The following is a 25,263-nucleotide window of genomic DNA, read 5'->3' as shown; positions in this document are numbered from 1 at the left end:
GTGCATATATGGGTCCATGGCATGTCCAAACAGACACTAACCCCTACATCTATATAAGATTTTAGCATTTTCAGGTCTATCTGTTCACCCAATACCAAATTTTGGTGCCATTTAGTACTTTTCGTACTTATTTAGGACGCATCTCCCACCTTCCGCCAAATCTCGAATATAGATACCATTAGGATTGTAAATTTTAAATTTCAGAATTGTATCCCTATCCCGTCACCCAATACATTTTAGAACTATTTGAAACTTTTTGTACAATTTAGTACACATTTACGAAAACACTTCCCTATGTCCAGGCTAGACATGAACAGCGATCCTTATACAATATTTCCGATTTCAAGCACTATATGTTCACCCAATACCAAATTGTACCAAATATAGTACTATTTAGTGCTTTTTCGTGCACTTGTAGTACACATTTCCCCAACCGCTTCTTTATAACAAATCTACCTCCAACAGGGACCCCAATACAAAATTTCAATATTCAAGTTTTTTGTCCGCCCTTAACCAAACTGTTCCAAATTTAGTACCATTTAGTACTTTTCGTACAAATATGAGACACATTTTCCTACCACCGCCGGATCTCAAACAAAAATGCCATCAAAAATCGTAATATTTTATTTGAGAATTGTATCTCTATCCCTTCACCCATTACCGAATAGTACCATTTGGTACTTTTCATACAACTACAAGACCACTTAATAACTTAACCAGTGACCACTTCTACCTCCTTATCTCGATTTTATTTACCAACAGAGAACTTTGCATCAAATTTGAGGATTCCAGCCCTATCGTTTCAACCAATTTAATACTTTTCGTACAATTAGGGTACATATTTCCGAAACTACTTCCATGTGCCCAGGCTACACACTAAATTGCAGATATCAAGCACTATCTGTTCACCTAATACCAAATTGTACCAAATATGTTACTATTTAGTACATTTCGAGCACTTGTAGTACATATTTCCAAAACCACCTCTTTATCACCTAAACCTACCACAAACAGAGACCCTAATACAAAATTCTAGCTTCATTCGATAAACCTAAAGCTAGCTGTTATAAATTTAGTACCATTTAGTACTTTTCGTGCATTTATTGTATATATTTCCAAGTCACCTTCCATATCTCAATTCCAGATACCAACTAATACCTCAATATCATCAGCATCTCCAAATTTCAAGTTTTTAGCTCTATTCGTTCACATAATATCAAATGGAAACAATGTAGAACTTTTCGTAACCTTTAAGTTCCATTTTTCAAAAACCCTTTTGTACATCTATCCTGCACAGCATCAGTGGTACACATTCCAAATTTCAGAATTCAAGCTCATCCCTTTTTTCCAATACGAAGTATTTAATTACTAGTATATTTTAGTACTTTTCGTAACCTTTTGGCACGCACATCAAAAAACCCAGCCTTATCTCACGTTTACGCTCCAAGACTGACCCCGTGCAAAATTTCATAATTCTTGCTTCACTGGTTTCACACAAGCACCATACCCCTCTGAAAAAAATGGTGGTGAAGATCGAATGTATCCTACCTATCTTACATGTCCCATTCTTATAACGGTTCAAAATTTTGATAAAAAAATCGCTGTGTAGGTAAACTTTTGGGTCGCATTTAGAAATGGTCATAAAATGAGGGTATATATCAATAGGCAAACCAACTTAAACATTTTGAACTTTGGAAAATTTTCTAAATTTCCCTGAAAAATCTCAAAGTTGTAACTTAATGTAAAAACATCCAAACTTGGGAGCAGAAAATGTATTCTAAGGTTCTTGAATACCACCCTCTCCTCCCGTCCAGAATCGGTATATTTATTGTTGCACATCATCCACTTGAACTTCAGGCAACGTCTTGCAATGACTTTGTCAAACACTTGTGCCACCACCACTTTCACTTTAAGGAGTACTTGGTGCTTGCAGCTGCATCATTGTCAGCAACACCACCCAACACCAATAATGCATCCATCATCAACATCATCTCGATGACTCTGTGGTGTATCCGTTCTCCAGGATGAGACACTTTCATTGATTTTGCTATCTAAACCATTAGAGTGTTAAGCACAAAACCATTTATATGAATATTTAATGGAGCGGGAGAGGGAGATGGAAGGGAAGAGGTTTTAGGCTGGATTTTTGTTGAGTTTGTTGTTATTCTTGTGGTTGCTGCTTCGATTATTGGTAAGGTATTGATTATGGAGGCCATAGGCTTTCAAGTGGTATTTAAACACCGATGATTGGCTATTAAGAGATATTCACACGTTAACCACTTAACACAATGGCATGGCTAACACACACACAAGCAGCACACTCATGCATGTGCGTTTTACTCACAGACCGACTAATACAAAAACAATTTAGGATAGCTCTTCTGGCCGGAGTTGGGTGCTGAAAAATATGCAAAGTAAATCTGTTCAAATAAATTGTTTAAGCGGAAGAAAACTGTTATCTCAATACAGGTAGATAGGCAGGTGAGGAGGTATTTGCTGTTAACCAAAGCCAGACGAGACGGAAGGACACTCTGGCGTTCAGCTCAGTGCACAAATATAAAAGATGTATAAACGACGTTTGTGTGGCTGGACGGATGTGCCCATAAACGCCCCGTAGTCAAACGTGGAGGTATTTAGCCAGTCAGCCCAGGCAGCCAACTAGTCTGGCAATAAGTCATTCAGCCATAATGTCATAGGCTGCTCTACCGATTAATTTGGCACTTTAAGCCCAATCGACAGCAAGAGCAATACTAACAGCAACAACAACAACAACCACAACAACAAAAACCAAGTGGAAGACACACTTGGCCTGTGTCATTAGGGTGCGTTTAAGCCCCACTACTGTCTGACAAACATGCATGGGGGAATTCTTTGTATTACAAACTTGTATGTGTCTGTTGGTTGGTTGGTTGGCATATTTACATGTAGACAAACGTCGAAACACACACACACTCACACACACACACACACGTAGATACTTTGTGTAAAGTTACTGCATAGTTCGAACAATGAACGAGGCTTGTTTGTTGGCAAAAATAAGTCATCAATGTTTTAATATGGCCAATGATGATAAAAACATGAGAGCAGTTTAAGCCTCCCATCCACACACACACACACACAAGTGGATTGGTGGGTGAAAGGAAGGATGGAAGGACATGAAAAAATGTGTGGTGTGTGTGTAAGTCTGGGTTTCTGTGGGGATGCGAAATGGTAGGCAGACCGGTCTATTGTTGAGAAGTTAGTGTGTCCGTTTGGTTTGAGGGCGAAAGACATACGATTGTCAGTATGTTTCGGATATACTGTGTGCGGGTTTTATTCACATGATTCATGTGTACGCGTATGATTGATGCCACCAGGTTCTTATCGTGGTGTCTGGTATGTTAATTTCTAAGGGTATTGATTTAAAATTTGTTTTACTTGCAAGTCCTCCCATCTTCAGCTCAAAATACTTATGAATTTTAACCAACATTTTTTTTGGGTGATAAATATTAAGTTTTGAAAAGGTAGAAAAAGTGATAATATGAGATTAGGCGGCATGGAGTTGTGCTACATTAGGGGAATTTATTGTCCTTCAAAAGTGCTATTTAAGACCACTTTAAAATTTTCCTAAAAAATTTTTTTTTTCAATAAAAAGTGAATAAAACTGAGCTCGATGTTTTCAAATTAGATTGAAAATAATTTAAATAAAAATCGAATTGAACAACAAAAAATATGAAGACTCTTCTTAAAAATCCTTAAAAATGTATACTTAAAATTCCTCGATAATTTTATCAAGAGAAATATTTCTCAAGGCAAAATTAATTTTTTTTCAAATTGATATTAAATTTTCCAAAGACATTTTCTGAAAATTTTGCACAATTTTAAAAATATTGAAAGAATGATATACAGATTTGTGATAAGTCCTTAAAATTATTCTTCTTGAATTTTCTTTATCCGGGCTTTATAATATGCCTAAAAAACCCACATCAAACGATCTGTTGGTCCTTGCAAAAAAGGTATTTAAAAATATCCACATATCGATGGGTCCTTAAAAAAATGTTGACAAAAATTCACATTGCTGGTTTATGGAAAATATTTTTAAACAAATAAAAAAGCAGTATGTTCGGCCCGGCCGAACTTTGAATACCCTTCACCATTTGAAACGTATTTGTAAAATAAAAAAGCTGTAAGTTCGGCCGGGCCGAACTTTGAATACCCTCCACAATTTAGCACAAATTTGGCAATTTTCAAAAAATGTAAATCCATTAAAAATTCTGTAAAAATATTAAAAAAATTTCGAATGAGGGTCTATACGACGTGGAACTTTTGACATAAGTCTGCAGAACCCCCTTAAATGGGGCTATACGAAGACTTGTACCTACATGGTCCCTGTATTTTTTTATATTTTTTAATATACATATATATATATATATATATATATATATATATATATATATATATTAAAAAATACAGGGACCATGTAGGTACACGTCTTCGTATAGCCCCATATAATATTATATGTATATTTTTTTAAAAATCCACGTTTATTTGGTCCTTGAAAAAATACTTTTTAAAAAATCCACGTTTATTTGGTCCTTGAAAAAATATTTTTTAAAAAATCCATGTTTATTTGGTCCTAAAAAAATTTTTTTAAAAAATCCCAGTTTATTTGGTCCTAAAAAAATTTTTTTAAAAAATCCCAGTTTATTTGGTCCTTGAAAAAATATTCTTTAAAAAATCCACGTTTACTTGGTCCTTGAAAAAATATTTTTTAAAAAATCCATGTTTATTTGGTCCTTGCAAAAATAGTTTTTAAAAAATCCACGTTTATTTGTTCCTTTAATAAATTTTTTTTAAAAAAATCCACGTTTATTTGGTCCTTGAAAAAATATTTTTAAAAAAATCCACGTTTATTTGGTCTTTGAAAAAAATATTTTTTTAGAAAAATCCACGTTTATTTGGTCCTTGAAAAAATATTTTTTAAAAAAATCCACGTTTATTTGGTCCTTGAAAAAAAGTTTGTAAAAAAATCCATGTTTATTCGGTCCTTGAAAAAAAGTTTGTAAAAAAATCCATGTTTATTCGGTCCTTGAAAAAATAGTTTTTTAAAAAATCCATGTTTATTTGGTCCTTGAAAAAATATATATTTTAAAAAATTCACGTTTATTTGGTCCTTGAAAAAATATTTTTTAAAAAATCCATGTTTATTTGGTCCTTGAAAAAATATTGTTTAAAAACCCATGATTATTAAGTCCTTCAAAGAAAAATTCTTCAAAAACCAAGTTTACATTGGTCCTTAAAAAAAATATTTTTTTTAAAAAATTCACGTTTAGTAGGTCCTTGAAAAATATTTTTTTAAAAAAATCCACGTCTAGTAGGTCGTTGAAAAAATATTTTTTTTTAAAATCCAGGTATAAAGGTCTGATGGTCCTTAAAAAATATTCTTAAAAATGTACGTTTATTTGGTCCTTGAAAAAATATTCTTTAAAAAATCCAGGATTAAAAGTCTGATGGTCCTTGAAAAAATATTCGTATAAAAATCCACGTTTAGAGTATTGTTGGTCCTTAGAAAAATATTCTTAAAAAAATACAAATTTAGAGGTCTGTTGGTCCTTGAAAAAATATTCTTTGAAAAATTCACGTATAAAGGTCTGTTGGCCATTGAAAAAATCTTTAAAAACTTCACGTTTAGAGGTCTAATGATCCTTGAAAAAAATATTCTTTAAGAAATTCAAGTTAAGAGGTCTGTTGGTCCTTGAGAAAATATTATTTAAGAAATTCACCTTTAGATGTCTGTTGTTTAGAGGTCTGTTGGACCTTGAAGTAATAATTTTCTTTAAGAAATCCAGGTTTAGAGGTCTGTTGGCCCTTGAAAAAAAATTCTTTAAAAAAATCCCATTTTAGAGTTCTCTTGGTCCTTGAAAAAATATTATTAAAAAATAGACGATTATAGAGTCGTTGGCAAAAATATTTTTTTTTAGAAAATCCACGTTTATTTATTTGTTGATCCTGTTGGTCCTTGAAAAAATATTATTAAAAAATATACGATTATAGAGTCGTTGGCAAAAATATTTTTTTTTAGAAAATCCACGTTTATTTATTTGTTGGAAATATATTCTTAAAAAAATCCACGTTTATATGGTCCTTAAACAATATTTTTGTTAAAAAAATCCACGTTTATTTATTTGTTGGAAATATATTCTTAAAAAAATCCACGTTTATATGGTCCTTGAAAAATATTTTTTAAAACAATCCACGTTTATTTGGTCCTTGAAAAATATTTAAAAAAAAATCCACGTTTATTTGGTCCTTGAAAATAATTTTTTAAAAAAATCCACGTTTAGTAGATCGTTTATTTGGTTCTTGAAAGAAAAATTCTTCAAAAAATCCAAGTTAACATTGGTCCTTAAAACATTTTTTTTTATGAAATTCATGTATAGAGGTCTGTTGGTCTTTAAAAAAATATTTGTAAAAAACAAAGTTTCGTAAACCAATATTCGTAAATAATTTTTAAAAAATCCACGATTATTTAGTTGTTGGAAAATATATTTCACATTTATTTGGTCCTTAAAAAATATTTTCTTTAAATCCACTTTTTTTCCATAAATCCTTAAAAACTATATTTTAAACAATCCACGTTTATTGGGTCCTTGATTTTTTTTTAAACTCCACGTTTGTTTGGCCTTTATTTATAATATTCTTTAAAGAAAGCCACGTTTAATTGGCTGTTGGTCCTTCCCGTTGTAGGGTGTCAATTTTTTCACCATGAATATAATTTTCTTCCTCACATTGTCCTTTTGGAGTAAATAATGATCATATTGTGGTGTGGTGTGAGTATTGCTCCTTGTATTGACGCTATCAAGTACATAAACCACGAAGTCCAAAAAGAGCTTAGTCAAGTGAAAACAAAAGTAAAGGAGAGGAGAGAAGCGAAGCAAGGTGAAGAAAAAAATATGATAATTTATGTAAATAACGAATATTTCATTGGTACCGCTTAAAGTACTTGAGAAGAATTCTCAAGAAGAAGAAGAAAAACAAAAGGAAAAAATATTTAAGGAAGGGTAGAGCACGAAATTGGGCGCCCGCTAGTGAAGGGACATAACATGGGGGAGGGTAGGTATTGTCGCAACACTTCACAAACAATGACGAAACATTGGTGTTAACCCTCAAAAACCCGAGGATTATAGAAGCTGTCGCTGATGGCTAAGGAATTTACGTTAAATGCGTGATGAGGGGTAGAAAAGGGGTTCCCCCACCCCCTGGTTGGAAATATTTAAATACTTTCATATTGACTTCCCATAAATAAATCTTATTTTAATGGCATTTCTTTCGATTGCGATTTAATATTAAAGTATCGTACCCTTTCCCTCCATTTTCGTTACAGAATCACCCATGCAAATGTTCTACAAGGACAAGGGGGTATTCCTGACAGGCGGCACCGGCTTCTTTGGTAAAAGTAAGTAATACCCTTTTAATTCATTTTGAGGAGGGGGAGGAGGAGTACGCCCACTCTCCCGTTTTACCAAGTGGCTTAATACCAGACACAATGTCAGAGCAGGGATGTTGTGTGCGGTAAAGTGGCTCTTTGGGGTTGAATATCCTTTGGAATTCCCCCGACGGATGTTCTTAGTGGTAATGATTTAATTGCTGGATTTTTTTTTCATCTTGCAGTTATAATTGAAAAATTATTACGCGTTACCGATGTGGGACAAATTTTCCTGCTGATCCGCACCAAAAAGGGTAAAGACGTACAGACACGTCTCGATGATATCTTCAATGAACCGGTAAGTAGCGGGATGGGGGGTAATTCAAGAATATTTTTATTTAACTGGAAGAAAGGGTGTGGTGGATAATTTTATCCACCAAAGTCGATATTTTTATCCACAAAATTGAATAATTTTATTCACAAAATTGGATAACTTTATCCACAAACGTGGATAATTTTATCCATAAATGTGGATAATTTTATCCACAAATGTGCATAATTTTATCCACAAATGTGGATAATTTTATCCACAATAGTCGATAACTTTATCCACAATAGTCGATAATTTTATCCACAAATGCTGATAATTTTATCCGCAAATGTGGATAACTTTATCCACAAACGTGGATAAAATTATCCACAAACGCGGATAACTTTGTCCACAGTCGTGGATGATTTTATCCACAAATGTGGATAATTTTATCCACTATAGTGGAAAACTTTATCCACAAACGTGGACAATTTTATCCGCAAGTGTGGATAATTGTTTCCACAAACGCGGATAATTTTATCCACAGTCGTGGATGATTTTATCCACAAATGTGGATAATTTTATCCATAAATGTGGATAATTTTATCCACAACTGTGGATAATTTTACCAACAACTGTGGATATTTTTATCCGCAACCATGGATAATTTTATCCACAAATGTGGATAATTTTATCCAAAAAGGTGGACAAGTACCTACCCTTTATTTTGCCTCTCTCCTTCTCTCATTATCATAGATGGCCCGTCGGAAATTATGACGTATCTGACATACATTTCCGACGTATATTACATACGTCGGAAAAGTCGTAAACCTACCCGATAAAACAAGGTTTTTGACAAAAATAGGAAAGAAATAAAAAACACATTTGTCTCTTAAAATCCAATTCAGTTTTTCTTTAAAATATTTGTTTTATTAAACAGGAAATACAAAAACATAACAAACTTAAATAATTCATTTAAATTACATTTAAAATCAAAGGCCTCTAAGCAGGTACATACTGTTATTACAAATTATTTTGTAATTTGTTTCGTTTAATTTTCGTTTTCGCTGGAATCAGTATCCTCTATATACTGCGAGACGTCTTTTGTTTCATTTATTCTTAAAGAAAAATAAACTTCTAACAATTTCTTAGAACGTTCTGAGTCTAATCTGTTCCTCAAATCGGTATGAACATGTGTCCAATTTGAAAAAATACCCTCCAGCTGAGCTGTTGAAGCTGGTATCATGAGCAATTTTGTGCAAATGTCGCTAATGATTTGTGTCTATTTGCAGCCAATTCCCAGAATAGCCCAGGTTTGGATGTTTTTTCCAAAAGTAAGGCAAAAAATCCTGCCGCATTTTTGTATTCTGAAAATGATTGTAATCCATGTTCATCAAGATTTTCCAGTAAAAAGTCTTCAACTTTTTGCATTTGCTCTGGGTTCAGCCTTCCACCCTTATATAGCGGATGCAAAACATTTGCTGCGAGGTTATATTTATTAAAGACTTTACTGATTCTACATCTTTCTGCCGCCACTTCATATAATTCTGGTTTTGCCGTAGTAAGCAATTTTATCCATTCTTCTGTTGCATCAGCTATAGAATACTCAGACTTTTGACAGTTTTTTATAAGTAAAGCTACAGGATTCAAAAGATCAAATAGTTCCTTAACGGATTGAATAAAGTCCTCCTTATAGAGCAACTCACTTATATAGGATTTGACCAAGGGTTTTCCATCAGTGTTAGTTTCTGCAGATATTTGCTTCATTTTGGAAATGTTGTTTATCAACCAAAAAAGTCCATCACGCTCACTGCACCATCTTGTTGCACATGGTAACTTCGCTTTGGTTCCTCCAAGCATTGACAACTTTCTTTCAATATGTACTTTTTTAAATTCATTAAGAATTTTATGTACTTTTCCAAGTATTGAAGAGTTTTCAGTAACTTCGTCCTCCAACATACCGAATACATCATCGTTTTGTTGAGACTGTAGCCGCGTAGATCGCCTCTGGCTATTCCCAGTCGCACAAAGATAATTTAACTCGAAACGAATACCAAAATTCTTGATGATATCTTTGGATAGCAAATTGCCGATGTGGGCATTACACGTTGTATGAATCAGCCCAACATTCCGGCCCATTGATACCATATTGGCAGCATTATCTGTGACTACAGCGAAAACTTCAACTTTGTATCGATCTTTGGCTAAACTGGCAGCTTTCTTCACCATTTCAGTGAGATTTTCTGAAGTTTCTCTCATGTATGAAAAGTCGTAAGATTCCAAAAAAATTCTGTGATCACAGTTGTGCAGTAATGCTGCGACATTTTTTGTGTTTGATGCTGAATTTTTCCATCCGTCAATAAGAAGTACGGAATATGTACCTTCTTTTAAAAATTTCGCATTCAAATCGATTTGCTCCTTATGCACTGCATCCAATAGTGGTCCAGCTATCCTTTTTCTGCTTGGTGGTTTGTACGATGGTTGCATTCCTTTGCAAAAATCTTTGAAGAATTGATTACCTGCTGCAACAAAAGGAATGTTACAAGCAAAAAAAAATCTGGCAGTACGAATGTCGAGTTGAGCTTTGTCTTTCTTGCTGATTTTACGAAAAAAATCCTTAATAGTAGTTTGAGTATTTGATGTCTGTGTACATGACAACTGAAAGTAATAGTGATATTTTAATACATGTAAATTGAAAACGAATTCATGCTTACATTTTTTTGGGATATGCCCGCTTCAAGTAAATCACTTTCGTTGTCCTCGTCAATCTGTTCAACATTGCATTTTTTCCTAAAAATCCAAAAACGCATTTATAAATAATCATTGTGTTAATATTAATATTGAGTACTTACCGATGTGACTGCATTCTGTTAATAGCCGTGTTGCGGATTAATTGCTTGCACCTATTGCACTGGGCAATAGCTTTTCCTCGTTCACTTATTTTTGTATATCCGTACCAATATGGATGAAGGGGCCTACCACCGGTTGCTCCAGAACTTTGTCCAAACCCCTCTGGTTGTTGTTCATCACTCGGACTTTTTAACATTTTAAAATATATAATATTTTGTAATTGTTGAAAAGTAGTTTTATCTCCCGCTCAAACTAATTTGTTTTTGGCGTTTTTTGGTTGACATATGTAAGTTCAATTTGTCAACATGCACAAATGCAATGAAAAACACATCAAGCAGTATACGCGACATTTTGTAGATGGCGTGCTATGTATTTTGTATATTTTATGATTCCTTTAATTAAATTTAAATGTTTTATTTAAAAAACATCAAGATCACAAAAAGTAGATTTTATAAAAGTCTAAATTTTGAGAATCTTACATGTATTCATATTATATAAGTTGTGATTATATAGTATCGTGGGTACTATCAGCAATATACATTTGAAATTTATTTCATACAAATTCAAAGTTTTCCAATTATTTTAAATAAATTATTTTTAACAAAGTAAATTATGTATAAAAACTTACTGAATCTTTTTAGTAACAAGAGCTTGAGAAATTGACCATAATAATGATTATAACACAGCATTTTTCAGGTTTATGACGTTAAATACATTTCATACTTTTTATACAGCTTTATGACGTTTTCGACGTTTACAACTTTGTTACAGTCGAAAACCTAAAATTTTCCTATTCGGACCATCTCTGCTCATTATGTTCTCGTCTCTCTCTCTCCCTCTCTTTCCCCCAGGTCTTTGAGAAACTCAAGAAAATCACACCAAACTATCGCGAGAAGATCACCGTCATCAGTGGTGATGTCTCCCTCCCTGCGCTGGGTATCTCCCACGAAGATCGTGAGTTGCTCAAGGAACAGGTGAACATAATTATACATGGTGCTGCCACAGTGCGATTTGATGAGAAGCTAAAAATGGCTATTGGCATCAATGTGAATGGCACCAAGGAAATTTTGCGTTTAGCGAAGGAAGTGGTACATCTCAAGGCTGTGGTTCATGTCTCCACGGCTTTTGCCCATTGCAATCGTAAACACATTCAGGAGAGATTCTATAATTGTACCTTGTCGGGTGATAAGGCTCTGCAGCTGAGCGAGTGCCTGGATGAGCAGACATTGAACACCCTGACACCGACCATTGTCAAGGACTTCCCCAATACCTATGCTTTTACCAAGGTCTTGGCTGAGGATATCATACAGAATTATGGACAGAATTTGCCAGTTACCATAATCCGTCCAGGCATAGGTGAGGGTTCGAGGTGGGATTTCTTTTTTAAAGCAATTTTTACAGGTTTTTGATTTTTTTAGTTGTCACTACCTACCGTGAACCCGTCTCCGGTTGGATCGACAACATGTATGGACCCTGTGGCATTATTGTGGGCGTAGGTTCGGGTGTCATGCGCATTTTCAGCGGCAAGGTGCAGAATAAGGCCAACATGGTCCCGGTGGATTTGTGTGTAAATGCCCTGTTGACCAGTGCCTGGGATATAGCCAGAAATACGTGAGTCTTGAAGAGTAACCTCCAACCTCAAAATATATAAATTTTTATTTTATTTCCACGTTTTACAGTTACGACACCCCACCAATCTACAATTACATACCCGACCCGGATAACATTGCCAGCTGGCGCGAATTCATGGAATATGCCATTGAATATGGCCGCAAGTTGCCGTTGCGCAAATCCATCTGGTATCCTTGCTTCACCATTGTCAGCTCCAAATGGCAATTCGCCCTGCTGTCATTCTTGTATCACACCTTACCCGCCCTGTTTATGGATATGTTAATGTTGGTTATTGGCAAGAAACCCAGGTAAGATATTATTCGCACCAGAATCGAGGTAAATGTTTGATCGAAGCCAAAACGACAAAAGCGAAAAAAAACCTCGAAGTAATCAAACAAAGGCCAGCACGAAAAAAAAAACTTAAATCAAAAGCATAACCTCAAAAATGAAAACAAAATCAAAACAAAGGCAAAAAAAGATAAAGCTCAGCTAAAAGCAATAGACCCATCCAACCAACCAGCCGAACCAAGCCATCAGGCATCATTGCATATTCCACAATGCCATCCAAACTATGGGCCAACCATTCATATTTGGTCATGCTTTCAATGAATTTTGATTAACCCTTTTTGTGGCTCTTGTTGTTGTTTTTGTTATTCTTTTTTTGTTGAAGGATATTTTTGTGTTGATATTATTTGTTTATTGATGGGTTTATACGCAGGGTCTTCCTACAATAGAAGGGAGCTTTTAATAGGTCTTCTTTTATGTCTTCACCGGCTCTTCTGCCCTATTCCAATGCCTTCTATAAGAACAAGAATATGAAATATTTTCTATGGAAGAAAATCGTTCAGATGGTATTCTGTACAAGAAGGCTTTCCTATAGAAGGAGTCCTACCAAAGGCCTTCCGTAGAAGAAGGCCTTTCAAAAAATTTTCCATAAAAAATACTTTTCAAAATTTCTTCTTTAGAAAAAAATATTTAAATAGAATTCTTTAGAAAAAATTTTAAAATGTCTTTTAAAGGAAAATACCCTTTAAAATATTTTCAAAGTAGAAAGATCTTCGAATAATCATCTATAGAAGATATATTTCAAAATTTCTGCTACTTCACAAAGTCTTCTTCTAAAATCCATTACAAAAAATATTCTTAAGAAGTCTTAGGATAAACTTTCTCTATAGAAAAAAATCTTAAAAATATTCTAATGAGGAGATCAACAGAATTGAAAATATCTCTCAAAAAAGCTTCCACTGGAAAAAACTAATTTAAAATGCCTTTGACTGGGACAAATCCCACTGCAAACATTTTCTTATGAAAGGGAAGGCTTTCCAAAGATCTCCTACGGAGTGAGAAAACCTTTAAAATACCTTCTACAGATCGTCGAATATCACCATATACATTAAAACTCTTCTATTGAAAAAAACCTTTTAGAATTAAAAATTCCTCTCAAACACCTTTCCCTGACAGAAGGCCACTCAGGAGACTTCTCCCGAAAAATATGTAATTAATTAAAATGCCTTCGAAATGCCCACTGAGAAACTTTTTCTTATGAAAGAGGAGGCTTTCCAAAGGTCTCCTACTGAGAGAGAAGACCTTTAGAATACCGTCTACAGATCTTCGATATCTCCATATCCATTAAAACTCTTCTATTGGAAAAAAAAACCTTTTAGAATTAAAAATTCTTCTTAAAGACATTCCCCTGACAGAAGCCCCTCATGGGACTTCTCCCGAAAAATATAGTTAATTAAAATGCCTTTGAAGTGCCCGCTTAAAACTTTTCCTTTGTAGAGAGAAACCCTTTTACAAATTTCCGATGAATACATCCATTTAAATTCCTCTGGAAACATAACCTCCCCTTGAAAGAAAAAGATATTTCGATGCTCTTCTGGAAAGAGAATACGTTTTTCATATCTGGAAATATATTAAGGCTCTTTTGTGGTCAGAAGACCATTTAAATCCCATAAAAAGCTATTCTTTTTGCTAGATGAACCTTCTTGGGGAACGAAGGCCTCTTAAAGCTCTTATTGCTCAAAAAAGTAACTTTAATGGAGAAGAACCTTTACATAGTCTTCTAAAGAAAATTAATTTCAAAATTGCTGCTACTGAAGAAGGGACTTCAGAAAATCTTCTTCAATAGAAACGATTTACAAGGCCTTCTTTCGAAGGACTTTCAATAGAAAATTTCTTACAAATAGTCCATTAAAAAAAACTTTTAGATTTAAAAATTCCTCTTAAAGAACTTCCCTTTAAAGAAGCCCCGTCAAGGAGATTTCTCCTGAAAAAAAAAAATTAATTAAAAGGCCTTGGATTGGGACAAGATCCACTGAAAATGTTTCCTTTTGAAAGGGAAGGCTTTCCAAAGGTCTCCTACGGAGTGAAAAAACCTTTTACAAATTTTCGATGGATACACCCATTTAAACTCACCTGAAAACATAACGTCCCTTGAAAGAATCTTTCGATGCTCTTCTGTTCAGAGAATACGTTTTTCATATCTGGAAATATATTAAAGCACTTTTGTGGTCAGAAGACCCTTTAAATCCCATAAAAAGCTCCTTTGTGCTAGAAGATCTTTCTGTAGAAAGAAGGCCTCTTAAAGCTCTTATTGCTCAAAAAAGTAACTTCAATGGAGAAGAACCTTTACATAGTCTTCTAAAGAAAATAAATTTAAAAATTGTTGCTACTGAAGAAGGGACTTAAGAAAATCTTCTTCAATAGAAACGATTTAGAAGGCCTTTTTTGGAAGAACTTTGAAAAAAATTTCGCAGAAATATTTTATTGAAAAAAAAACCTTTTAGATTTAAAAATTACTTTTAAAGAACTTCCCTTTAAAGAAGGTCCGTCAAGGAGATTTCTCCTGAAAAAAAAAACTTAATTAAAAGGCATGGATTGGGACAAGACCTGCTGAAAAAGTTTCCTTTTTAAAGGGAAGGCTTTCCAAAATTCTCCTACTGAGAGAGAAGACATTTAAAATACCTTCCACAGATCTTTGATATCTCCATTTGAACTCTTCTGGAAGAAAAACCTCTCCTTGAAAAAAATACTCTCCAACGCTTCTCTGAGAAGAGAATACATTTTACACTTCGGCACAACGGCAGCCTCGAACGTAAACGCATAAAAAAGTAAACGTATTCTCTCTCGATTTTCATTTGCCACTGATTTGACAGGACAATAGGTACTCTCACCACTACTAATGTATACATTGTGAGTTTGTGAACAAAAGACCTCTTCAAGCTCTATTGTTGACTTGTCCCTTGGATTGGGACAAGACGCACTGAAAATATTGCCTTTGGAAGGAAAGGCTTTCCGAAAGTCCCGTACTGAGAGAGAAGACCTTTAAAATATCTTCTAAAGATTTTTGATATCTCCATATCCATTTGAACTCTTCTGGAAGCAAAATCTCTCCTTGAAAAAAAAAAATGACTCTCCGACGCTTCTCTGAGAAGAGAATACATTTTACAGTTATGCAGACCTATTAAAGCTCTATTATGGCCAAAAGACACTTTAACCCAGCCAACGGCAGCCTCGAACGAAAACGTATACAAAAGTATACGTATTTTCTCTCGACTTTCATTTGCCATTGATTTGACAGGACGAGAGGTACTCTCACCACTACTAATGCATACATTGTGAGTTCGTGGACAAGAGACCACTTTAAGCTCTATTTTTGACTTGTCCCTTGGATTGGGACAAGACGCACTGAAAATATTGCCTTTTGAAAAGAAGGCTTTCCGAAAATCCCTTACTGAGAGAGAAGACCTTTAAAATACCTTCTACAGATCTTTGATATCTCCATATCCATTTGAACTCTTCTGGAAGCAAAACCTCTCCTTGAAGAAAACCTCTGAGAAGAGAATACATTTTACAGTTATGCAGACCTATTAGAGCTCTATTATGGCCAGAAGACACTTTAACCCAGCCAACGGCAGCCTCGAACATAAACGTATAACCTATAATGCATACATTGTGAGTTTGTGAACAAAAGACCTCTTCAAGCTGTACTGCTGACAGTCGACCTGTTAAATTACTTCCTTAAAGTCAATTTGTGGACAGAAGACCTCTTAAAGCTCTTCGGCGACTTTTTAAAGCTGTTCTTCTATTTAGAGATTTCCTAAGGACTGGAGCGAATTTAAAGCTCTTTTGAAGAAAAATGACCTGTTGAAGCTCTTCTAATTCATTTTGTGCACAGATTACCTCTTATGGCCCCCTTGTGACCTTTAAATGCTGTTCTGTCGCTTAAAGACTTTCTGTGTGTACGGAAACGATTTTAAGGCCTTTCTGATGACAGATTGGCTGCTGGAGTTTTACTCTGAACATGAGAAAAGTACTTCTCGGCACCGAGGATCTATTATTTTAACCATAAGTTCCTATAAAATTATTCAGTGGATAGAAGAACTTTCAAAGCTCTTCTGTAGCCAAACGATCCTTTAAAGTTTCCCTGTAAACAGAGACCTTTTTTAGACAAAAGACCATCTATGGATATTCTGTGCTGAGAAGTCCTTTCAAAAATTTTTTGAGAACAGTAGAGCTTTTAGCTTTGCCACAGTTTAAGGACAGAGTACCCTAATTAGATCTTCGGTGAAGACAGTACCCTTTAAGGCTTTTTTGTGAAAACAAGAGTATTTAAAGTTCTTTTGTAGGCAGAGACTTCTTCAAGTTTTTTCTGCCGACAAAATACCTTTTAAGCCTTTGTTGTAAGCAGAAGAATATTGGAAGCTCTTCTGTTGATAGCAAATCCTCTAAAGCTCTTCCTACCTTCTTTTGCTTCGGCGAATAGAACTTTTAAAGCTTTTCTGTGGACAGAATGCTCCTTGAAGCTCTACTGAGGATGTTCTGTGGATAGGTAATCTTCCATAACCTCAATAACGTTAATAGCTTTTCTAGAAGACTTTCCCAATTTTTCTGAGGATAGTATACTTTTTGAAACTCTTCTGTGGCTAGTGGACTTCGGCAGGAAGTGTGGAAAGGTAATCTTCAAAGAGCTCATCTATAGACAGAAGCATAGACAAATAAAGGTGTAGACCAAAAAGTTTAAATGTTGACCCATAGAGGTTGATCATTGGGACCCATAGTTAATCATTGGGACAGTATAGTCACCCAGGACTAATAAAGTCACTCGACTTCCAAATAAATTCTGCTGTTTGAGCAGTAGATTTTTAAATTTCACGACTTAAAAATAAAAATATTTAAAATATTTTCCATTGAGAGAATTGAGTGAATAGATTAAGCTCTCTCACAGCATGAACGACATTTATTGAAGCACTTTTTTCGAAGATGACAGATGAGGCAACATTTTAGTCAATACTTTTATTTGTCTAGGACAGAAGTCTATTTCCCAATTCTTTATATAATCCTTTCACCCCTCTGTTACTTCAGTGATGGCAATATTTCTTTGACCAAAAAAAAGCTTCCTAAGACATATGAGCTTTTCTAGGTCTCTTTTAAAGAGCCGATCCTTATCTATTCTTCTTTTAAGAGAATCATAGATTTTATCCTTTAACCTCGAGCTGTAGCTCCCAAACATTTCGTCTCTGCCAAACCATGCAATTGATTATCAATTCCTCGCTCTCCCTCTCTTCATTGTTTCGTTACGCTAATACTAAATCTCCGATAGTTATCATGAATTTCAAATTATTCAAGTGGTGGGTGGGTTGTTGGGAAATGTGGGAGGATTTCCTAAAATTTGTGTGTGGCTAGCGCCCCGAAAATATGTGTGTGTGTGTGTTGTTTGTGTGCCTGCGTTTGGCTATGGCATATTTTGGGGGCCTTTAGCTTTTGCATACGTTGTTGGTTACTTTGTTTTCGATTTTTCTTTTTTGCTCGGTTTTGCTGCCCTCCATATTCTTGATCAAATATTTGGCTTTTCGCGGCTGATTGTGCTTTGTTTAGCTGTTTCCAAAACTGGATTTTTTTTGTTTTCATCGATAGCTGTAGCTATTGATGTTGTGCTGTGCTGTGCCTGGTGTAATCTCATGGCTAACTTGTTTTTATCATATCTCTCTATGTGTTTGTTTGTTTTTTTTTCGTTTTGTTTTTCATTTTCCCCTTCCCTCCCTTTTTCAGAATGATGAAAATGTATCGCAAAATCCACAAATTTTGCGCTGTGATGGAATATTTCTCATCGAATGAATTCATATTCGAAAACAACAATGTGCGAGCACTCTGGGACAAATTGGATGCGAAGGATAAACGTTTGTTTGCCTTCGATATGCGGTCCGTCGATTGGACTGAACTGTTTCGCATTAGCTTGTGGGGCCTGCGATCCTATGTGGTGAAGGATGAACCCAGTACTGTGGCCGAATCGGTGAAGCGACATGAACGGTAAGTTTTTCTTTTTTGCAAAAAAGAGTCAAATGAAATTCCCCGAAAAACGAACTGCAGGATGATAGTAATAATGAAGTGGTGGAGGATGATGATGATGATGATAATGGCAATGGTGTACGCTCTACTTGGTTTTGGGGATCGTACAGTGATGCCAGTGAAAACTGAATTGGAGTTGAAGTAATATGCCTGTAAAAGTGGTTGAAATTATTTACGAATTCCCATCTGTAATTTAGGGACAAGAATTTCGAAGGGTACCCTTTTTTTAGGAATTTGTAAAAATTACTTTATGTCATCACTGATGCACAAATATCCTTAAAATACGACCGATTGTGGGCCTAAAGTCAACCTTAAAAAAATATTTGTAATCTCTGACTCACTAAATGAGAATCAAAGCCCAGACGAAACTTCTGAAGCTATATGCTTGAAATTTTGTACGAGGTTCAGTCTTGGTGCGTAAGCTTGTTATAAGGCTGGATTTTTGGAAATTCGAACTAAAAGGGTACGAAAAGTACTAAAATGTCTGATTGACTTACTGACTGAGAATTAACGCCCAGTCTGAGCGACTGAAACTAGAATCATGAAATTTTTTCACGAGGGTCAGGTGATAAGGCTGGGTTTTTGAAGAGTTGTACCGAAAGGGTACGAAAAGTACTAAAATGTACCAAAAAATGAATACCTTGTATTGGTCAAATGGAGCTAGATCTGAGAATAGAAATTACGATAAGGATCACTGATGGAGTGCAAGATAGATGTACCAAAGGGTTTTTGGAAATTGTAACGAAAAGTTCTGAAATAGTACTAAACTTCGAAAAAATGGCACCATATGGTATTATGTGAAGAGCAAAGCTAAAAAACTTGAAATTTGTTAGGAGAATCATGTTTGGAAAGCAAGTTTGTTATATGAAGGTGGTTTTTGGAAATGGGTACTAAGTGTGCGAACTGTTTTAAATAGTACTACAATTGGTCGAATTGGGTTTAGGGTGAACGGGTGAAGTTAGAATTTTTAAATTTTGCATTGGGGTCCCTGTTAGTGATATGTTTGTGATACGGAGGTGGTTTTGAAAATTCGTACTAAAAACACACAAAAATACTAATGAGTACTATATTTGGTACAATTTGATATTGGGTGAACAGATAGTGCTTAAAATCTGAAATTTATTGTTAGGGTCATTACTAGGGTTCATGTGTGGCCTGGACATATAGAAGTAGTATCGGAAGTGTGTACTATAATTGTACGAAAAGTACTGAAATGTATTATATTTAGTATTAGGTGAAGGGATCGGGCTGCAATCCCGAAATTTTATATTACGATTAATGCTGGTATCTGTGTTTGAGATTTGGCGGCGGTTCGGAAATGCGTTCTATATTTGTACGAAATGTACTAAATGGTACTAAATGTTGTATTGGGTGAAGGAACTGGCCTAGAATCCTCAAATTTAATATTGAGGTTTCTTTTGGGCATCTGGAATTGAGATATGAAGGTGGTTTGGGAATGCGTACTATAATTGTCCGAAATATAGTAAACAGTACTATTTTGAGAAGAATTTGGTATTGGGCGAAAAGATAGTGCTTAAAATCGGAAATTTGCTGTTCATGTGTGGCCTGGACATATAGAGGTAGTATCGGAAATGTGTACTATATTTGTACGAAATGTACTGAATTGTACTATATTTGGTATTGGGTGAAGCGTTCGGGCTGGAATCCCGAAATTTGATAATTAGATTACTGCTGGTATTTGTGTTTGTGAATTGGCGGTGGTTCGGAAATGAGTCCTATATTTGTACGAAAAGTACTAAATGGTACTAAATTTGGTATTGGGTGATAAAATTCTGAACTTTGATAGTTGAATTACTGACAAGTACCAAATTGTACTAAATTTTGTATTGGGTGAAGGGACTGGCCTAGAATCCTCTAATTTGATATGGAGGTTTCTTTTGGGCATCTGGAATTGAGATATGAAGGTGGTTTCGGACTATAATTGTACGAAATATAGTAAACAGTACTATTTTTATAACAATTTTGTATTGGGTGAACAGATGGTGCTTAAAATCTGAAATTTGGTATTAGGGTCGCTGTTCATGTGTGGCCTGGACATATAGAGGTAGTATCGGAAGTGTGTACTATAATTGTACGAAAAGTACTGAATTGTACTATATTTCATATTGGGTGCAGGGAAAGGGCTGGAATCTCGAAATTTGATATTTAGATTACTGCAGGTATTTGTATTTGAGATTTGGCAGTGGTTCGGATACGCGTCCTATATTTGTACGATAAGTACTAAATGGTACTAAATTTGATATTGGTTGAGGGGATAGGGCTGGAATCCTCAAATTTCATATTGAGGTCTCCATTGGTGTCTGTGGTTAAAATATGGAGGTGGTTTTGAAAATTTGTACTAAAAGTTCTCAATAAGAACTAAATAGTACTATATTTGGTACAATTTTCAGTTGGGTAAAAAGATAGAGCTTGAAATCTGAAATTTGGAATTTAACGTGGCTGTCCATGTGCCTGGACTTATGGAGGTGGTTTGGGAAATGTGTACTATAATTGTACGAAAAGTAATAAATGGTGCAATATTTGGTATTGGGTAAAGGGATAGGAACGAAATCCCAAATTTTGATATTGAAGTCACTGTTGGTATCGATGGTTGAGTTATGGAGCTTATTTTGGAAATGTGTGTAATGTGTAATAGTACGAAAAGTACTGAAATGTACTAAATTTAATATTGGGTGATAGGTCTGGAATCCCCAAATGTAATATTGAGGTCTCTGAAATTGTTGGTATCTGAAATTGAGAGATATGGCTGGTTTTGGAAATGTGTACTATAATTTTACGAAAAGTACTCAATTGTACAAAATTTGGGGTAGGGTAAATGGATGAAGCAGAAATTTTGTATTGTGGTCCCTGTTAGTGGTAGGTTTGTAATATAAAATTGGTTTTGGAAATGAGTACTACGAGTGCACGTAAAGTACTAAATAGTACTATATTTGGTACAATTTGGTATTGGATGAACAGTATTGGGGCTTATTAAAACCCGAAATATGGTACAATTCTGAAATTTGATATTTAGATTCCTGATGGCATCTGTGTTCGAGATTTGGCGGAGAGTTGGAAATGCGTCTAAATTAGTACGAAAAGTACTAAATGGTACCAAATTTGGTATTGGGTGATGGGATAGACCTAAAATTCTAAAATTTAATACAAATGTCTCGGTTAGTGTCTGTGGCTAAGATATAGAGGTGGTTTGGAAATGCCTTCCATATTTGTACGAACAGTACTACATAGTACTAAATTTGGTATTGGGTAGGAGGGATAGAGCTGGAATCCTCAAATTTGATATTGAGATATCTGTTGATATCTGAAATTAAGATATGGAGGCAGTTTTAAAATGTGTACAATAATTGTACGAAAATTCTTAAATGGTACCAAATTTGGTACTGGGTGAAGGGATAAGAGATAAAATTCTGACATTATTCATTGATGTCTCCCTAGGTATTGGGGTAAGAGATATGGAAGAGGTTTTGGAAAAGTGTGCAAAAATTGTACGAAAAGTATTAAATGGAATTAATGTTTGGGGGACTGAAATTCGGAATTTCGGAAGCAGTGAAGTAGTTTTGAGCAGAAAAATTGGGAGTGGGTCCATTGTGCAATTTCCATTTACAAATTTCCATTTTCCTATTATTCTTTTCGAAAGAGGAAAAACTTGAAAATTACAGGGTGAGATGAAAAAACTGCAACCAACTTTAGACTGCTGTCTTTTCCAGGCCAGTCATCCGACAGCTATTAAAATTATTCCAGTGACAGCTCATTATATTGTTTACAACCGTACAAAAGCATTTTGGTGAGAATTTTCCAGAAATAAAGTTATTCGTAATGGAGTTCAAGCTTGATAGTGTGATTTCTTTATGTTTGGCTGGAAAACCACGAGTGGCTATCGTTAGAGCACTCCGGCATTTAAATGTGAATAAATCTTTTGTGTCTCTTACCATTGTTCGTTACCGTGATGCTGGTAGCGTAGCCCGACATCAAGGAAGTGAACGGAAGAAACAGCAAATTCAGCAGAAATGGTTCGAAAATAAAAAAGCAACTTGATCGAAACCCGCGTCGCAGTGGCCGAAAAATGGCACGTGAGCTGAACATATCGCAATATTCCATTCGGCAAATATTGAAAAATGAGCTCGGGGTAAAGCCAATGAAATTCCAAAAAGTGCAAGAGCTTACACCGCAACAGAAAGAACAGAAAATAGACTCAAAAGAGCTAAAGAGTTGCTTCGCATGGCCGAAAGTGGTGAACTGCCGAATTTGGTTTTTGTTTTCCCCAAAGAGAAAAATTCCTTGTCCAGCAGTTTGTAAACAAACAAAATTATCGGGTTTACTTGCCAAAGAGGTCAGTTGAAAATGTGCACCCTCGGTTGTCCACCAGAACTCAATCGCCGGCCATGGTGATGGTGTGGGCTGATATAACAGCAGATGGTCGCTCTCCACTTAAATTAATCGACCGTGGGTGGCATCAGAATAAATGCCGAATATTGTTGCGAAAATATTCTGGAGGGTGTATTAGAGCCTTGGGCACTCAAACATTTTGGCCGCAGACCTTGGACATTCCAACAGGCCTCAGCACGTGCCACCCAAGAATGGTTACAAAATGAGGTTCCTCGCTTCATTTCCAGCGCATAATCACCACCAAAATCTCCGGATACCAATCCCCAACGGACTGTGTCTGGAGTATTTTGGAAATCAAGGTTGGCACTAAAAAATACCAAAGTGTTAATCACCTCAAGCAATCGCTTCGCCGGGAATGGCCCAAAATACTGCAGAGCAACATTCGATCGGCTTGTGACGGTTTCATTGGCCGTAGGCCATAATTCGTGATAAAGGTGACCAATTCGAACAAATCTAAAATTATTTTAAAATTCGATGCTATTTTCGACATTTTTTGAAATAAAATTAAAAAAAATGTAAAAAATATGGCGTTTGACTTTGTAGCAGTTTTTTATCTCACCCTGTATATGAAACCTTAAAAGTATGAAAATTTAGTACGGTATATGCGGTACGGTATAAGTTTTGATAAAAAAATTGTCAACTGAACAAACTATGCGTTTTATGGTGGACTCTTCGCTGTCGAAGTTAGGGGCACTTGCTAGTATTCCATAAAATATATAATTTCAGGTCCTCCAAAAAAGGAACAGAAAAATCTGAATTTAATGCCCGCTAAATTAATTTCAGAAAAAATATCCAAAAATATTCTTTAATAATTTTTGTTTTTTTTTTATTAAAAAATTTTAAAATTATATTTTTTGACGATTTTCCAACATTCCATCCTTTTGATTTATAGCACCGGCCATTCCATCCTGCTTCTTCTCTCTGTTCCTTTGTTATTGAAATTTCCCATTTTTCCCCTAATAGCGTCAACATCTTGCCATTATTGTTCATTGTTTTCAATAATTTGAAGATATATTTCAAAATTCCAATTTCAATTTTCGCTTTTGATTTTCTAATAAAAAAAAATATTCTCTTTTTCTCGTTACAGTTTGAAAATTCTACACTACACCACATTGTTTGTGATTTATTCGCTGACATTTTTCATTCTCTATCAATTATTCAAATTTGTCTTTTTCTAAAAAGGACAAGCAGCAGCAGCAACAACGACAACAACACCGACGACAATAGCACGCCAACAACAAAACGGAAATGTAAATGCGCGTATTTCCGGCTATACATTGCTGTATGGGAGGTGGAATTGGTTGGCTGTGCAGAGTAAAGATTCCATGCAGCCACCTCCTCCCTCTCCCGCTTACTTGTAGTATCTAATAATAATAATAATAGTAGTTTGTAAGTGTGTATGTTTTCCCCGTCTGCTTTTCTTCCTGTTTTCATTATTTTATATATAAATATATTTACTCATTTTGACACCCCTCTTACCTCCCCCATCTTCACCCCAACCCAACGCACCGAAATCACGTTGCTCCTGTGTTTTTTGTATATTTTTCTTATTTATATGGAAATTTATTAGTCCTCTTTCTTCTTCTTTGTTTCCTTCCTTCCCCCACATTTTTGTTATTTACTTCCTAGCTTCCTTACTTCCTTCCTTCCTATTTTCCTTATTGCATTGCTATTTTAGTTTTTATTATTACAAAAAAAAGAGAAATTTCGTTTTTATTGTTTTTTATTATTCGTTAGTATTCTTTATAATTTTTATTTGTATTTTTCCCTCCCTCCTTCTCCCTCTACCTCTACTCTTTTTTCTTTGTGTAATTTTATTTTTTATTATTACGATTTTTATTTTTATGTTTCAATGTGAAATTTAATTTTATTAGTATTTTTTTATTATTGTTTTACTTAGTTTGTAGACGAAACAATGTAAAAAAAAAACGAAACAAAAACAAAATTTATTTTGTTGTTTACTAATTTTTAAATTATGTCCATGTAGTTGTAATGGGTTTTTATGGTCGAATCCAAAAACGAATAAAATTTATTATTAATTAATTAAATTGAGAGATGTGTTTTTGTTGTTGTTGTTTATTTTTTTTTTGTTACAGTTTCCTAAGGTTTGTTTGCAAACTGTGGCAGTATTTGTTACAATGTTATCCAAATACACTTTTTTCAGGCCTGAAATTTGATATTGAAATTGCATGGAATTGGGTTAAATAACTGACCTGTAAAAATATATTGAAATTAAAAAAAAAAAAAATAAAAAAAACTGTATTAAGTTCAATTTTGTACAGCCGCATAAAAACTTCACAAATGAGAAAAATTTTAAATCCTTAAATAT

At 34.8% G+C, this 25,263-nt stretch overlaps 2 protein-coding genes across 2 annotated transcripts in view; one reads left to right on the top strand and one right to left on the bottom strand.

Moving 5' to 3' along the window:
* Positions 1 to 24,982, top strand: part of LOC101896175 (fatty acyl-CoA reductase wat) — a gene marked incomplete at its 5' end in the record, with an annotated part of 30,175 nt that extends 5,193 nt beyond the window's left edge. The window contains 7 exon segments of the mRNA XM_005184011.4: positions 7,364 to 7,435; positions 7,651 to 7,763; positions 11,417 to 11,921; positions 11,984 to 12,176; positions 12,245 to 12,484; positions 18,231 to 18,488; positions 24,022 to 24,982. Of these exon segments, the coding sequence (XP_005184068.4) occupies positions 7,364 to 7,435; positions 7,651 to 7,763; positions 11,417 to 11,921; positions 11,984 to 12,176; positions 12,245 to 12,484; positions 18,231 to 18,488; positions 24,022 to 24,112 (1,472 nt within the window).
* On the bottom strand, positions 8,614 to 10,759 carry LOC131805416 (uncharacterized). Its single transcript, XM_059128550.1, has 3 exons — positions 10,568 to 10,759; positions 10,430 to 10,505; positions 8,614 to 10,373 (listed from the first exon to the last, which is right to left on the bottom strand). The coding sequence occupies exons 1-3, from the start codon at positions 10,579 to 10,581 to the stop codon at positions 8,958 to 8,960; spliced, it is 1,506 nt and encodes a 501-aa protein (XP_058984533.1). The 5' UTR covers positions 10,582 to 10,759; the 3' UTR covers positions 8,614 to 8,957.
* Positions 24,983 to 25,263: the final 281 nt, after the last annotated feature.

The sequence above is a fragment of the Musca domestica genome, unplaced genomic scaffold (genome assembly GCF_030504385.1).
Source record: "Musca domestica strain aabys unplaced genomic scaffold, Musca_domestica.polishedcontigs.V.1.1 55, whole genome shotgun sequence".
Classification (NCBI taxonomy): Eukaryota; Metazoa; Arthropoda; class Insecta; order Diptera; family Muscidae; genus Musca; species Musca domestica.
This window is presented reverse-complemented; position numbering and strand designations above follow the sequence as displayed.